The sequence below is a fragment of the Sceloporus occidentalis genome, unplaced genomic scaffold (genome assembly GCF_023333645.1).
Source record: "Sceloporus occidentalis isolate IW3139 unplaced genomic scaffold, rSceOcc1.0.p SCAF_2, whole genome shotgun sequence".
Taxonomy (NCBI): Eukaryota; Metazoa; Chordata; class Lepidosauria; order Squamata; family Phrynosomatidae; genus Sceloporus; species Sceloporus occidentalis.
The window spans coordinates 242,661,348-242,678,308 of record NW_028316982.1 but is presented as its reverse complement, the minus strand read 5'-3'; the positions used below and the strand labels follow the sequence as shown (position 1 = coordinate 242,678,308).

Genomic DNA, 16,961 nt, shown 5'->3' with positions numbered 1-16,961 from the left:
AAAAGATAGTGAGTTTCAGGGTTGTAAAGAGGTACTACTATACCGCTCCTGAAGTGTAGTTCCATTTGTGGGGTTACCAGGAGCAGGATGGCTCCGTAGCCATGTGCAATATATGGGGTGGCTGGCTACTAAGGCATCCAGCTGGAATCAAACAGAGCTTCTGTTCAGCTTTCAATTAGACCAAATTGCTGTTGTCTAGGCATATGTGTTTATAGCAAGAAATGGGTCCTGTGGCAGTGCTTCAGGAGTTGAATAGTTTATCTAGGTGTTAAATGACTTTCCCAGGAGGGAAGAATAGAATGGGATATGTGAGAATGACCGGACAAGCACCATAAATGTCCAAAAACAAAAAGAGTTCCATTCCCAGAAGGAAACTCCCTTTGTCTGCTGTATGCAAGCAACTTCCAGGTCCAGCACCCATCACACTCCTGATTCTTGACAATCCCATCACAGTTAAGTGCTTTGGTTTCCCACATGCTGAGCCACCTGGATTTCCTAATATGGTATGGCTGGTTTCCTGTGTTGAGGTGCCCCCTTTTGGGCATTAATTTATTGTAAACCAATGAGGGGTGACTAGGGGCTGGATCCTTGGGTATCAGTTCGAATCCCTGTTCCGCCATGGAAAGCCACTTCATGACCTTGGGCAAGTCATACTCTCTCAACTCTGAACAAGTTGTACCAAGAAAATCCCATGTTAGGTTCATCTTAGGGCCTCCATAAGGCACACAACAACAACACCAACAACAACAACACCAATAACAATCAAATTTTAAACTGTAAACCTGGCTTGGCACTTTCTTTCTTGACTTTTTTTAGTAATCATTCTACATTTTTTGCTGTTTTCTGCTAAGCTTAATATAATAAAATATTATCTTCCAACATATTTGAATGGGACCAAGCCTTGACTTTCACAGTTGGATATTACAAAATATTTGTTGTTGTTATTGTTGCTGTGTGCCTTCAAGTCATGCCTGACTTATGACTTATAGTAACCCAAAGGTGAACCTATCATGGGGTTTTCATTGCAACATTTATTCAGAAGTGGTTTGCCTTTGCCTCCTTCTCACGCTGAGAGAATGTGACTTGCTTAAGGTCACCAAGTCGGTTACCATGACCAAGCAGGACTTTGAATCCTGAGTTTCCAGAGCCATAGTCCAGGGCTTAAAGCACTACACCATACTGGCTCTCACAAAATACAGTCAGCCCCCCCCCTCCCCATATACAGAAATTTTTATCCATGGATTTAAGCATCCATGGTTTGAAAATAATTTAAAAATATATACATTCCAAAAAGCAAAGCTTGCTTTTGCCATTTTATATAAGGGACACCATTGTACTATTGTTATTGTATTTAAGGGACTTGAACATCTACAGATTTTGGTATCCACAGGAGATCCTGGAACCAACCCCAGCAGATACCAAGGGCCCACTGTATTGTAATTTGTTTATTATAACTGCAAATAATGTATAAAGAAGGGGTGAGAAAACTGAGGCCCTACAGAGGATGCAACCTACATAAGCCTCTACCAGCCTGAGGCATGATGGGAATTATAATCCAATAAAAAACTACATGCTTCATACATTCCATGTTCCTGTAATATGTGTTGTGCAGCTTTGGACTTTCCTTTTACCTCAGAGCACATCAAAAGCTGAACATTCTTTCAGCTTGAGTCCACTTGAGTGATTAACCACAGCACTACCCATAGTTGTCCTATGCTGTATTGAGTGTCATCTTCTGGCACTATCTCTTGTTTCATGTTTGATTGTATCACTGTAGGGGTTACTGTGCTTCCTTCTGTACAGTTCTAACAAGCATTAGCTATGGTGCCACTGCCATTGTCTCTGACCAATCCTCAGCCAGTGTTATACACCACACCCCACTACTGCTGCTGCCCAGTAGATGTTTGACAAATTTAGTCTGGCTCCCCAGCAAAAGCCTGTCAGACATGGGAGACCCTACCAGCAGCATTGCTGCAGTCAGTATAGCCTCTTGTCTCACAGGAGCATGCAATCCCACCACCACAGAAAGGTAGTGGCAGAAAGGTAATGTATTATTAACATAATTAGTAGTTAATGTTGTGTTTTCAGATATAAAATCCTAGTAATTGTAGTAAACCAATTGATAGGGTGACTGAATGGAACAGCTACTGTTTTGGAAACCTGCTTTCTATTCTCTGACAATATTGTGGCAACATAGTGCATCCAAGATAATATCTGCTAATATTGAAACAGGCTAACAACACCATTCAAAAAATTATTGCACATGTTCAACTCCATAGGATGAAATTCCAGTATTCATTGTTTTGTTTATTTAATTTACATCCTGCCTTTCTCCCAAAATGGTACCAAAAGCAAGGTTTTCAGTTATAGCATCAATAGTGACCAAAGCTGGGCCATAAGAAGTGCCAAATCATTGTTTAAAAATAATGCAGCCCAAGATTTGAGTTACTTCTTGTCCCTGAATTTTGCAAAGGAAGTCCCTATAATTTTATACAAATGAATGATTTGTTTTGGTTTTCTTCTAGAGGTCTAGATGTGGGCAATGGTAAGAAATTGCAGAAGGATGCTGGAAACTGTTAACAGTTGTGCATACCTCCCAAAATTTCAGAGATGAAAAAGTGTGGCCAAGCAATGTTAGAGAGTGGTCAAGATGGCAAAAGGTATTAATGAGGAAGAACAGACGAGCTAAGAGAGGCTGAAGTAGTTTGCTTTTGCTTGAGCCTTCTAGGACGGGCAAGGTTCTGCCTCCAGCCCCAGTTGAGTGCAAACTACTTTTACATTTTAAACTTGGTTTGCAGCAAACTGTAGGCTGAGGTCAAAGAGGAAAAGTAGAAGTAGGAGAGGAAAGCTAGGACATTTCAAAAGTAGCTGAAAAAGTGGGATGACAGGATTATTGGGACTGTCCCTGCCAAATTTAGATAGTATGGTTGTGTCACTTGGCATGAAGCCAGTAGCTGTCAAACTTAATAATTTACTTTAGATCTGAGAGGGTCAGAGCAATTATGCATTGACTTCTTTTTGTGGGGAGGAAAGGTTTTTGCACATTTCTCACTGCATTCATATTCTCACTTTTAGATATGCCTGCAGATTTTGATAGAATTTGTTTGCAGTTCAGTACTTGCATTGTGTTAGGAAGGAAATCCACTGTACTGCATTATTACTCTGAACTTCAATTCATTTCAGATGTTGTGAGTGACGCTTTTTCCCCTTGTTTATGAAAGTGTTGTGTGAGATGTCCCTCTCTCTTTATTTTAGCTTTTGAACTTAATTGAGGGAAGGGTGATAGTTTAGTGGTAAGAGCACATGGTTTATAAGCAGAACATCTTGGGCTCAGTTCCTTCTCCATGACATTTGGGAAAGAATGATTTACACTTGAAAAGTAAACCTGTGATGTAGAGAGGTGAGTTTTGAATGTGATGTGTAGCAGTGGCATCACTAGGGTTGGTGTCACCAGGTGCGGTAACAAATAGTGCCACCCTCCCACCCACCATTGACCTCCCATTTCACACTATACAGAATCCTTAGAAATGCTTTTTTGCACTCATGTTTTTGTAAATCATAATTCCCATATATTTCTAAATCTAATGCTAATAGTTGTGACATAAACAACCAGCAAAATTAAAATTATACTGTACCTTCAAATTACGTTACCATATGCATGACCTAAATGTATTTACATATACATAGTGAACATTTGGTTAAAATGTGATGTTTTTAAAGAAAATTTAAAAATAATAATTTTTAAAAAACCAAATATATATTTTTTAAAAAATCAATTTTTAAAATATGAAATTTTAATTTAAAAAAAATTGGTGGCCTCTCCTTTCTCTTCCCACTGAGCTTCACCCCACTCCCACCATCTCTTAAAGCATTTCAAAGGGAAGCTGATTAATGCCACACCCTGTTTCTGCCAAAAGGTAAGTGTTTGAGGAGCAGTGGTGTCACGCTCCCCTTAGGGTGTCACCTGGTGTGGTCCACACACACCCACGCGCTCCTAATGATGCCACTGATGCGTAGTGTTCTCTCAGTATCACCTGTAAGAACCCTGCATGTCAGGAGATGTAATCAATTGGAAAGGAAGGAGGAAGGTAGAGGAATTGCTCAGGCACAGACAGAGTTGCAGTACAGAACTATGCAGTAATTGCCATACAAGTTATAGCTATATAAAAAAAAACTTGTTGAAACAGTTAACTTCAGTTAACTGACACAGGAGCTTACCTAAGGGTAGCTAGAAAGTTTGTTGACTATGCAGTAAGGCACAGAAGAAGAGAGGAATAAAGCAGTGGTTCTTAACCTTTTCTTCACCAGTAGTGCCTTTTAAAATACATTTTGTTGCAGCAGACTCTCCGCAAGATTTAAAACCAATAATAATAATAATGATAATAATAATAACTGAACACTGAACCATTAACAATTACACCATTACATATAATGCTGGTGGGATTCTCCTGCATCATGCCCATTTGTATCCCCCCTCAGTTTCAGAAAAGCAATTAATTCTTTTATTCATAGAATCATAGAGAATCATAGAGTTCCTTGAATTTATTTGTAGCTGGTTACTTCCAATATCTGCATCTATTGTACAGTGTGCCCTTGGCATATGTGGGGCATCCGTTCCGGACCCCCCTGCATAAGCTAATACTGCGCATGTTCAAGCCCCATTCAAGTGAATGGGGCTTGTGCATGTGGTGGTGCGGCGGTGTGGTGGCGCACACATGCCATGGGCGCACACCCCATTCATCTGAATGAGATGCACCACCCCTTGAGCCCCACACGCTACCTCGCGGCTTTGCGCATATGCTCAAAGCCACGTGTACTGTATACAGTAAAGCTATTAATTTTTAATTTTTACAGCTGGGGAAAAGGTTTATTCAACTGGATGTAAAAGGGAAACCACATTACAACAAAGGGCAGGCTTGGAATATTAGGTCTGACAATTAATTCCATAATGTTAAACTTAGAAAAGGGGAGGGGGGGTAATTAATGATGACAACCACTAGTCATTGAATTAATCTAATTGATTTATTGTTGATTATTGAAAACATTATTTTGCAAGACAGACCAGGGGATATACACAGAATGACATAGATACTGTGTAAGCATCCAAACATGCCGTAATATATTTATTAATCCAGCTATAGTTTTATGTAACATTAGGTGCCAGCATCAGCGGATGTGGTTGCGATGGCATATATAGCACCGAAATAGCTATACCAGTAATAACTGATAAAGACTCCAGGCATGGGGAAGCATATGAACTTTTATTGGAAGAAATATAAAAGAACACACGTACTACGTGAATGACACGTAGACCCAGCCATGTGGAAAAACATGGGGATGAAGGAGCTTCCTGGAAGAGTGCCACTCCCCTTACTCTGCATTTTTGATGGAAATCGAATGCCAAAAGATGGGTTCTGCCAGATCAAACAAGACTGGAATCCCTTTCATTTCTTGTGTATTCCTAAACACCCCTTCTTGCCCTCTTATTCCTGGGGACTCTAGATGTTGTCTAGGTGTTGTAAAGTCCATGAAGCACCATTAATCAAAATCAACCTCTCTCATCTCCCAGGTATCAAAACAAACTCTCTACTTTGGAAACCTTCTCAGGTTCTGTTGAGGGGCAATCAAACTTTTGGTTTCCCTTGGATCCTTTATGAATTGGGGTTGGGCTCAAGGTATAAATAGCACCCCAAATGTTAGTCTTTTTGTACAGTCCCCCACCCCATTTGCATGGTGACTGTTGCCCTCAGGCTTCAGTATGGGTCACCATTACTTTGTCTGTTCCTGTCTGCATCCCTGAATCCACATACCCAAGCTTTGTGACTTAAGCTGCTCCTGCTTTCTGCCTTTCTATGGATCATCTCTTCAGGATCAGTAGATATACCCCCTTATCCAACCCTCAGACTCTGCTGTCTCTATTCACCTTTCTATATTTGCTCAGTTTTGTTTGCTTTGTAAGAAAGTGAGAAAGTATGTGTGTTCTTTTATATTTCTTCTAATGAAACCCCATGCTTGGAATCTCTTATTAGTTATTACTGGTCTAGCTCATTTCCTGCATATGTTACCCTCTCTTGCAAAGCCAAGCTAAACAATCCTCAAATTAATTAAAGATAGATTGCAACTGGCAGTGGGGACTCTACAAGTCCCACACACTTAGAATAGCAACTGTCACTATTGGCCCTAAGAGCACATTTTGTGTTTGGCACCTTCCAAAGTGCTCTTTTATTGTTTTAAAGTTGCCTTCCTCCTTATTGGAATCCCTCTCCCATATGGATTATGAAGCTCATACTGTAATACAACTTTTGCTGGGGAGTGGCCTCTTCCTTCCCCAACAATCATAAGTCTTTGACAGGAATATGTGTTTTATTGTTATGTCTGTATACAGAACCATGTACACTGATGGTATTGTTTTTATGTTTAGTGGGACATGTCTGGAAACTGTCAGACTGGGAAGGTTGTCTGTCCTAAGTGATGGGATTTCATCTTAAAACTTGTACACTTAACTTTGGTCATTGATCTGTATCTCTCCTTTTTCCCCCCTACCCACTCTCACCAACGTGTACATTGTTCACTTGTCCTTCAAATGCCTTGTTTACTAAAAGTTAATAAGTAGTGACATTAAAGCAGGGTGTGAACTGAGCAGCCCTCCAGATATTGTTGAACTGAAGCTTCTTTGGTGCACTCATCACCATTTGGCTATACAGTACTGTCTAAGGCTGCTGAAATTTTTGCCTAATGATTCCCATGCCATTATTAAAAATAAGGAATGATGTGTTAGAGCTTGTTGTTGTTGTGCGCCTTCAAGTCAATTCCAGTTTATGGTGATCCGAAGATGACTCTATCATGAGGTTTTCTAGGGCTGAGAGTGTGTGACTCAGCCAAGGTCACCCAGTGAGTTTTCATGGCTGAGCAGGGAATCGAATTCTAATCTTCAGTTCTTGTCCAATGGTCAAACTACTATACCATGCTGACTAAAACTAGAGGACAGTAATCTCCTTCAAGTGCAACAATAAGTTGCTGTATACAAAAACCAGTCAGTGAATCAAGGGTGAAAAATTCTTAAGTAGAAATGTTTTGTTTAACAAGGAACATGTGCAGACATTTGTTTGCACAACTGAATCACTGCATGCTTTTGGCCTCCCAACTTTGTCAAGAAGCGTAATCTGCAAAGATCAGTGGTAGAGCACATGTTTTACTCATTTAGCCCAATGGGACTTACTTCTGAGTATATATTTAGAAAAAGAAAAACACAGCAATAGGAAGGTGTAGTTTCAGCTAGTTGTATCTTTTGACTTCAACCTCCAACATTACCAGCCCCTTCAAAGTGTGTGATCTGGAAGAGGGTGGGCAAAAAACAAAGAACTGGGTGGAGAGGGGTTAGAGAGAGAGAACATGAGAACAGCAAAGAAACTGGAAGAAGAAACCTTTCCACTTAATAGGATTTACTTCTAAGTAGTCATGCCATGGGAGGTGGGGGGAATGGGGTCTGTAATTTAACCTTTTGGCTCCAAACTAATAACTCCAGCTTCACCAAACCCTTCCAGGTATGACACACCGAATCAGTGAGTGAAGCAGAATGAGAGAAAGAGGAGAGCCAATAGAGAAGGAAATGGCACTTTTCACTTAATTAGTCACAGTGCCTGCCATTGTGTGAGCAGCTCCACTAAATACTCTAAAAAAGATTATTGTAGCTCATCCTAAATAATAATAATAATAATATACATTATTGTAAGTCATACAGTAATGGGCAGTAGAAACCAGGGAGCCCTGGTAGTGCAGTGGTTAAATGGTGGTACTGCAGCCACAAAGTTGTGAGTTCGATCCCAAGGCTCTAAGGTTGACTCAGCCTTCAATCCTTTCGTAGGTCGGTAAAATGAATACCCAGCTTGTCGGGGGGCAATTGGTTTACAGAATGTAAACTGCTTGGTGAGTGCTGAGTGCACTGATAAGCAGTATAGAAATGTACATGCTATTGCTGTTGCTAAACCAAAATAAAATCAATAAAGAAGGATAACTAAAGAGAGACACAACACATACACCTCTGAAACACATATTGAAGGGAGGGACGAACACACATTTTTTCCAGACCTCGAGGCTTTGACCGTCTGTAAGCTCTGGTTGTTTGAGTCCCCCCAAGCCATTCCATTCCATACTAGCATTAATTCCTTTATATTGGTCTTCACTTGTTCCCCAATCATGGCTCTTCAGCTGCTTCCTAGATTTTCTGCTGCTGCATGGTGATAAAGTTGTGTGATGTACAGTATGTTCTCCAGTCCTAATGCTTCTTCTCCTCTTTCTGTCTTACTGAATCTGCCAGAAGGAGAGCCATCCAACTGAACATTTTAATAACTTAATGGGCTAATTAATGAGTTACAACCAAGCTCTGGCAAACAGTAGGCCTGAAAGTCTGGTACTCTTAGAGGCCTTAATCTTGTTTACAGTTAAACAACGTTATGGCATTGTCATCCTGGACTGCATCGATCACTAAACTTTTATGTTTTGATCATCATTATTACAATGCACTCCTGTCTAAGTACTACATGTTTGTTTTCTGTTACAAGGCACGTTGATGCATTTGCAAAAACCTTTGTGTACTTGTGTCAAAGCCATTAAAGGTTTTAAAGCAAATATTTTTGTACAAGCATAATCTTGAACCATACAACACCATATAAAGAGAGCCCTCCCTCCATGGTAACTGTCATCCTTCGGCCTGTGAGGGAGTGAACAGGCAGGCCCAGCTCCATCAGGGCTAGCCTGAAGAAAGAGAGCCCTCTCTCCATGATAACTGTCATCCTTCAGCCTGTGAGGGAGTGAACAGACAGGCCCAGCTCCATCAGGGCTAGCCTGAAGAAAGAGAGCCCTCCCTCCATGATAACTGTCATCCTTCGGCCTGTGAGGGAGTGAACAGGCAGTCCCAACTCCATCAGGGCTAGCCTGAAGAAGAAGAGCCCTCCCTCCAGTCCATCAGCTTTGGTCCAGGCCTCAGAGGGAGAAAATAACCACTGGACCTCATTCCCTTTCCCACCACCATTCCCTTCTCCTTTTGTGTCGTGTCTTTTAGATTGTAAGCCTGAGGGCAGGGAACCGTCTAATTAAAAATAATAATTGTAAGCTGCTCTGATAGCCATTAGGACTGAAGGACGGGGTATAAATAAAATAAAATAAAATAAAATAATTTGCAGCAACTATACATTTATTCACTGTTTCTTCCATAGAATATTGTAATATTTATATATTTCATAATTTAGTGAGATGTTTTAATTTAGTATATCAATCATGAGTGAATCAGAAGTACTCGCTATGAAACAGGAATTACAGTAGTCTGTTTATACATTTTTTTTCCTTCTGCGTAATGGGAGTTGATGAGTTAAGGTAAACTTTCCAGTCATGCACAAGCCTCTGTTTACTTTAATGATTTTGTTATACCTCCTCCCCTGGGCTTGTTTGACTTTTGAAAGGAGGGACTTTGTAGTAATTCTACACCTGTTTTAGCCTACACCTATCTATCCACTTGCTAAACTTACCAAACAAGTGCTGGACTAAGCATGAGAACATCAAAAATGGATGGTGACTGTTTTCCATCAGTAAAAGAGATTTGATTGATTTGAAGCTTACTTTTTATTTTTTGTACCATTTTGTTTAAACATTTTGAAGAACTATATCATATGTGCTACAATGGCAATTGATGATAATAATCTGCACTCTAGGACTAAATGTAACCTGAATTCATACCAGAATGATTATAAATCAAGACGGAGAAGCCTGCCATCAGAACTCCTGCTAAGAAATGACATTAGAGGAAGGTATCAAAGAAATATTAGGAATTTAGAACCTATTCACCCAAGACGGCCTAAGAAAAGACCAGCTCTCTTTCCAGGTAGGAGATGCCAACAAGTTACTGCTGTATTTTTCTTTGTATTTGTAAAAACTGTGGATGTAGTTAAAGATGCTGAAAAATTGCTCAGCAGCATATCCAAAGTTTTGTAACAAATTTGAGTATTACTGTACACTGTAAAATCATGTTGGAAAACATGGATATGCAATTGAAAAACAGCATTTTGTCTTCATATTGTACGTGTTTGACGTGTAAAGATTTAAAAGAAAGTTCAGGGTGTTAGAATGTTTGTGGCTAAGCAAGAAAATCTGGATTCTACTTTCCTTTATTGCAGTACCTCATTTGAAGTCTTTCATAAGGAGTACGTGTATGTTCTTCCTGTATCAAATTGGTATTTCTTACTTATCCAGAAATTAGTTCAAATGCATGTTTTAAATTCCTGTTTTGCAGTGGAGCTAGAAAATGCTTGCAGTAAATGATTTTGTGTAACGTTGATGATTTAAATATCTTAAAATGACTAACACTGGGTTTCATCAAGAGGCATGGTGAATTATAATAATGGATTTAAAATACTAAGGGACTTATAATGAAAGCAAATTTTATTACTTTAACTTGTGAGATGTATGTGTGAATGGAGAGAGAACACAAAGAATTTTAACAAGTTCTCATTGTGCTTTTCCTTTTGGGGAAGAGCTCTCTTTTCTTTTTTAAATTTATTCAATTAATTAATTAATTAATTAATTAATTTGTTAGTAATATAAAAGTGGAAACCTAACTAATTACTTTTCCAGTTTTAATTCTCATTTGAATGTCCAAGATAGTGAGGGTATTGCATCTTTTGCTCTGTTTCTCAGATCGCCTGGTAGCAGAAAGGGTGATACTTATCTTTAGAGGACATAAAAGTAGGGGTAAAAATATTTTTAAATGCAGAAAGATCAGAAACTGTAAAATTTCCCAGTAATTTGACATTTCTAATTTAAATTGCTGAGGTATAAGCAGACTTCCTATTCTGTGTTTGGTGAAATGTACTATTTTTAATATCAAAACAAATTTATGTGTAACAAAGCATTCTGAAAAATACTTTTTTCTTATAGTGCATTTGGTCAGGTGATTTGGGAGTGTTTTTTTTCTCCAAAACTTCCAAATACCTAAATCAGCTCTTCTTCAAAGACAGTACTATCTATTATATGCTAATTGTTTTTTGCTAGATTTGTCTCTGCTTTTTTACCCTTTTCTTCCTTTTTCACATTTTAAATGTCTATTACCCTCTGTTTTAACTCAGCTTTCTTATTTGATTTCAATGTCTCTTTAATCATTTGACCTTTGTGTCTCTTGCCCTGTTCAAGTTTTCATTCATATGTGTGAATCTGTAAATATACCTGAATATGTGTAAATCTGTAAATATTCCTCAGCTCCAATTTCCTGGAAATATAATATTTAGGCATATTAGAAATTATACAGATACTGGAGTCTACAAGCTGCATGCAAATTTGCCTAAATCTAATTGCTAGCCTCAACTAGAATAGAGCCATTGAATCAACGGCAATTACATCAGTGGACCTATCTAGTTAGGATTAATAAATGGACTTAGGCCATACAAGTCCAATCTGAACTCTGCAAAACCCACAGTATAGATGGAAACCTTCATGTATTTAAGCATACAGATATAGGATTAGCACACATATGAGTCTTGAAAGTGCAGAGGTTTCTGACTCCATTCAGTGTGACTGTAATTACTCTCTTCATCTCTTTGTTTCTATTCCAGTGAACATAGGAACAAAGCTTAACAGTTATCCCACACTTCCTGTCTACCAGGTTTTTTTATTTGGCATAACCAAAGCCTAGCATTTTCTTAGATCTAGGATAAAAACTGGGAGGAGCTGCACATGGAAATGTCAATATTAACTCCATCCAAAACAGATTCATAGCTTCTGTTGGTTAGTTTATTCTGTATGTCCACAAATATGTGTAAGATTCTTTCTGTGTTACAAAAGAAAAAAGGCTGTATACTACAACTTTTCTATCCATGGGAGATATGTTCCCAGACGTACCATAGATAGTGAAAATCGTGGATAATGGCAAACTCTATATTTCCAGTGGAAGATGACCATAAAGTCATACTGGAAGACCTCCATATGCCTAGAGAAACCTTTTTTCCCCCAGACAAGGTGAAACATGCTGTTACTCTGTACAAGATTTAGCATTCAAATAGGAAAACATACAGCCAAGAGATGCCCAGGAGTTAGGGATGCCATATCCCACCTGGGGGCGGGACTTTCCCACTTTTTGGCGGGTTGGGAACGTCCCGTCCCGCTTTTGGCCCTTGCCCGGGACTTGGCCATTGTTGTCACGGCCGCCGCAGCAGCAACCACAGCCGCTCTGCAGCTGTAGCTACTGACATGGCTGCTGCCGCGGCTGCGAACGCAACCCTCGCGTGCACACCCACCAACCAGCGTGGCCCTTGCGTGTGCCCGCCCACCGGCCTGGCCCTTGTATGCGCGCGGAGGCGTGGCGGCGCAGCCTTCGCACGCGCCGTCGGGCCCCTGCCAGCACTTCTTCATTGTGCCCTATTTGGGCTGCCTTGCGCGCTCTTGCATGGCTGCGCACAGGGCTGAGCAGGAGCTCTTCCTGTTCAGGCTGCCTGGCCAATGGCCGGACAGCCTGCCCCTGCTGCAGGAGCCTGCCCCAGCTCCAGTCTTCCCCATTGGCCAGCCAGCCTGAGGAAGAGGAGCTTCCTCTCTTTCGAGCCTTGCACGGGGCCAAGGCTGGAGCCTCGAGAGGGCTTTGCAGGCAAGCTGCTTCCTCTTTTTTCCTCCTGTTCCCCTTTCCCTCCTCCTCCTCCTCTTCTTCTTTTTCTTCCCCTCTTTCTCTCCCCCTCCTCCTATTTTTCTTCCCCTCTTTCTCTTCCTCTTTCCCCTCCTCCTCCTCCTCTTATTTTTCTTCCCCTGTTCCTCCTCCTTTTTATCTTTTTTCCTATTCTTCTTCTTGCTTCTCCTTTTCTTCTTTCTCCTTTCCCTTCTTTTTACTCTTCCTCCCCCTCCTCCTCTGTTGTTGTTGTTGTTGTTGTTGTTGTTGTGTGCCCAACTCCTTTCTGACTTATGGCAACCCTGCCTCTAGTCAACCTTTCTCTAATTCCCTTAATTAACCCCCCTTCTATCTAACCCTCCTTTTCTTCCTCCCTTCCTCCTCCTTTTCTTTTTATCTTTTTTCCTATTCTTCTTTCTCCTCCTTTTCTTCTTTCTCCTTCCTTTCTTTTTTCTCTTCCTCCCCCCTTCTGCCTCTGCTGCTGCTGCTGCTGTTGTTGTGTGCCCAACTCCCTCCTTGGCCAGGCCTGCATTTCCCAGCAAGAGGGAAGCCAGGACTTGTGGGGGCCATGGGGGGGCTGAGGGGGAGGCACCAGGCAAAAGGTCGCCCAGGAGGGAGCCCATCACGATGCATCCACACTGGAGAAGTAACCCAGTTTGGCTGGCAATGCTTTAAATCTTTTCTGACTCAAGGCTATGGAATTCTGGGAGCTGGAGTATGTCAGAATTTCTGCCTTATGGCAACCCTGTGGAAGAGGCCACTTTTGAGAAATTCCAGCAGATCAGGACTGACTGCTAGAAAAGGCCATAACTGGTCTATCTAGCCCCCTTTGTCTAACCCCCTTATTTAACCCCCCCTTCTATCTAACCCTTTATTTACCCCCCCCCAAGTCCTCCCCCTCCAAGAGAATGCCTGCTCTGTTTCAAATGCTGTGTACTTGTGAGTGGGACATGTAGTTTGCCGGCACAAGAGAATGCTTTTGGTTCAGTGCTAATGTTCTGTGGACTTTTATTTCCAATGAATGATATCTAATCCAGATTGGTGTATTTTTTCGTGCTTTTAATGCTAATAAGTCTGCTTGTTTTGACAGTGATAGTGATGATGATCATATTGATATCAGTCAGCTTCTGAGGCATGCGTGCACTGTTTCTGAAGCCGAGATGGTGTGACTTTCCATAGTGCATTTTGGTGCTTTGAATGCTAGCAAGCTTGCCTTGCTTGGACAATGATAGTGATGATGATGATGACGATGGTGATATTGATATCAGCAAGCCTCTGTGGCATGGCCAATGCAAGTTGCTCTGAGTTTTACAAACTCATGCGCAGTGAAGAAAAACCAAAGTCCCTTGACCAAGTACACACTTCTGAGAAGTACACTTGGTGCAAGAACTGTGAAACCACCTTGACATGTTCAATATGCATAGCCATGTTAAACCATGCTAAGTGTTAAACCCAAGAGGTTTGGTTATGGAATAAGTCTCTGAAATATGCAAGAGGCCATGTTAAGTAAAGCCATGTGAAATGCCCAAATGTGCTGTTGTGTGTGTTTTGGAATGGAGGGGGGGGTAGTTTGGCCAGAAAGGGAAGAACATTTCTGCCATCTGTCTAGGAATAATGCCAAAATGTCCTTCATTTTGATCATGCCTAAGAAACATGCATTTACATTGACATTTTTTAAAATCATCAATTTTTTTCGTGTGTCCTCCATTTTTTATAAAATGTGTCCTCCATTTGAAAATGTTGCCCTACATTTGTCCCGGTTTGAAGGTCCTGACTTATGGCAACCCTACCAGGAGTGTATATCCTCATGAATTTTCCTCAATAGAATATGTTCCTCCATAAACTTTCCCACTAATATTGCATCTACTCTTGAATATGGAAATTACTAGAAGACACTTTTGCCTTGTGCCAGATACTACATGTATATTAGACATCAAAGTTATAAATAAGTGTAACAAGCAATGCAGATATGCCTCAGTTAACAAAGCAGATGTGTTCCTGGCCATTATTACTTTAACAGAAGATTTGGTAGCACAAGCAGAATAACATGGACAGTGGTGTGACTAAGGGGTGTGGGGCTGTAGGCCACACTGGGTGACATGATCAGAGGGGTGACGTAGAGCAGCAGTGAAGAATCCTAAGGCCTCTTTTCCCCAGAAAGAAAGATTGGACTCTTTTTGGCATGCTGCTCGCTCCCCTTTGATAGGGTGAGGACAGGGGTGAAGCTGCAGACTTTTCTTTCTGCTCCCCCCTCCTGCAGGCTACCCCTCCTGATCTGTTTAGCTCTTTTTTGCTGTTATCCTCTGCAGGGTGAGCAAGCTTTTTGCTACGGCTTCCTCTATCCCTGAGCGTGGAGATCTTTTGTAATTTAAAATTGTTCTTGTTTCCAATGTTTGCTGTCTCAGGTGGGAGTGGGATGGTGGTGGCAGGATCCTGGGTTCCGCAGGGTGAGATCCTCCTCCCCATCCACACCATCATCCCAGGGGGTCCATGGGGGTGACACCATGAGTTACTGCACTGGGTGACACCAGCCCTAATGTTGCCACTGAGCATGGAAATAATAGGAATAGGTTTCTACACTGGGAAAAAAAAGAAAAAGAAAAGCAGTTTAACATGTTTCATTGAACTTTTTTACCCAAAATGAACGATCAGTACATGTGAAATAAGATGACAAGGGATGATTTCTTCTTTCACCAGTTTCCACCATGCTTATGATTTCTGTTTTCATGGCCAAACTTATGGATCTACCCTTTTTCAATATGGTGGGACAAGCTGGTGATACAAGTTTATCTATTCTTTCCTTTTCTCTCTGTTTCACTGTTCACATATGCTCAGTGAGGGATTCTACTATTTACCTATCCTGTTATAGTCAGACACATATTGTAGCAGGATTGGCTAGTGTAGTATCATGCTGTTTCCCAGCTGAAGCTTTATTTTATTGTTTAGTGGAGGCACTTCTATTGCAATCTAACACTGAATGTCCGTGCTGGAGAAGTTCTCCTTCACGATCCACCAAGTGCCAATTTTGCTAAAACGCTTCCTACTAGTTAGAGGATAAGAAAGAAAAAAATGGCTGGGAAGGATAAAAAGACTTTGTAAAAAGGGGCTTCTTTGTCACAGGCTTTGTTAACTAATGCATGCCTATATGTGTGTGTGTGTTCTGATTGCTATAATAATCTCTTTTTTAAAAAAATAATCCTTGATTAATTATTGTTTTGTTACACTGATCAGCAGTGGTGACTGTTTTCACCTGACACAGCTCTTTCTGTGCAGTACAAAGAGGTTCAGTGAGAGGTCACATACTCTTGACCTCTTGAAACCTAAAGGGTATAGTGTGACCAAGTGTCCCTGCAATGGAAACAGCTTGCATTCTAAGCTGGAAATCCAAGTATCCTCTTCAGAGAATGCCTGTAAAAGCTGGATGCTTGTGGCTCAGTCATACATCTTTATGGCACGGTCCTTCTAAGGTGAAAGAAGTCAGAAAGTTCAAGGTGAGCATAAAATGTGATCATGGTAGAAATAACAGTGAAAGTAACTCACATTAAAACGTATTTTTATCCTTAGGCAACCAAGAAAATAATTTAATAACTGTTTAATGGAGTGTTGTCTTAAAGAAACTCAACTATACTTCCTCTTAAATATCAGGTTTTCTTCTTTTATTCTTTTTTAAAGTGTTCAATGGTGATAGGTGGTTAAAATAGATGGCCCAAGGAGCTGTTTCCATGCCAGATCCTAATGAAAAAAGAACAAGTTCTTCTGTCACTGCTTGGAATGTCATTTATGTTGGAGGACCAGACATGTTCCTTATGGTTGCTTATTGCCCTTCTGAGCCTTTGAGGTATGAGGAGGGGATTAAAAAACAGGTAGGGCTTAATCCCTTAAAGGTTTATAGGCTTTGAAAGCTAGGCTAACAGACAGGAATTAACATAGACCTCTCTCTCTCTCTCTCTTTCTCTCCCCCCCCCCCCCCCAAATCACTCACTACTATTATAAACCACTTAAAAATATAAACAGCCAGAGGGATAGCTTAGTGCTGGGGACTCAAGGATGAGAAGTACAATTGGGGCCTTTGAGCACATCTTCTCCTGGCATCTTGTCTATCAAAGCAGGGACTGGGTGCAAGGCAGGCAGTGGCAGGAGTCCCCATTAATTTTGGAAGATGTAGGGCAACGCCTGCCCCAGTGGTTGCTGTGCTCCTGGAACAGCTCTACCAATTGCACAGGCATGTCTAGGTAATAGTTTTGAAGGGGACAGTTAGATGTTGTTCATGCTAGTGACTATCTGTTTCTGGTTTTCCATTTGACCTTGCCTGTGTTTAGGT

The 16,961-nt window shown here is 40.9% G+C and overlaps 1 protein-coding gene across 2 annotated transcripts in view; it reads left to right on the top strand.

Annotated features, from left to right (window-relative positions):
- Positions 1–16,961, top strand: part of FRY (FRY microtubule binding protein) — a 279,770-nt gene that overhangs the window by 14,144 nt on the left and 248,665 nt on the right. Inside the window, exon 2 of one of the 2 annotated variants that reach the window (XM_089512531.1) lies at positions 9,708–9,877. Coding sequence is in view for 1 of the 2 variants with exons in the window: in XM_089512527.1 (XP_089368653.1) it covers positions 9,676–9,877 (202 nt within the window). In the remaining variant the exon portion in view is untranslated. Of the gene's footprint in view, positions 1–9,675; positions 9,878–16,961 lie in introns of those variants that run through there. The other variant, XM_089512527.1, reaches the window with a different exon arrangement.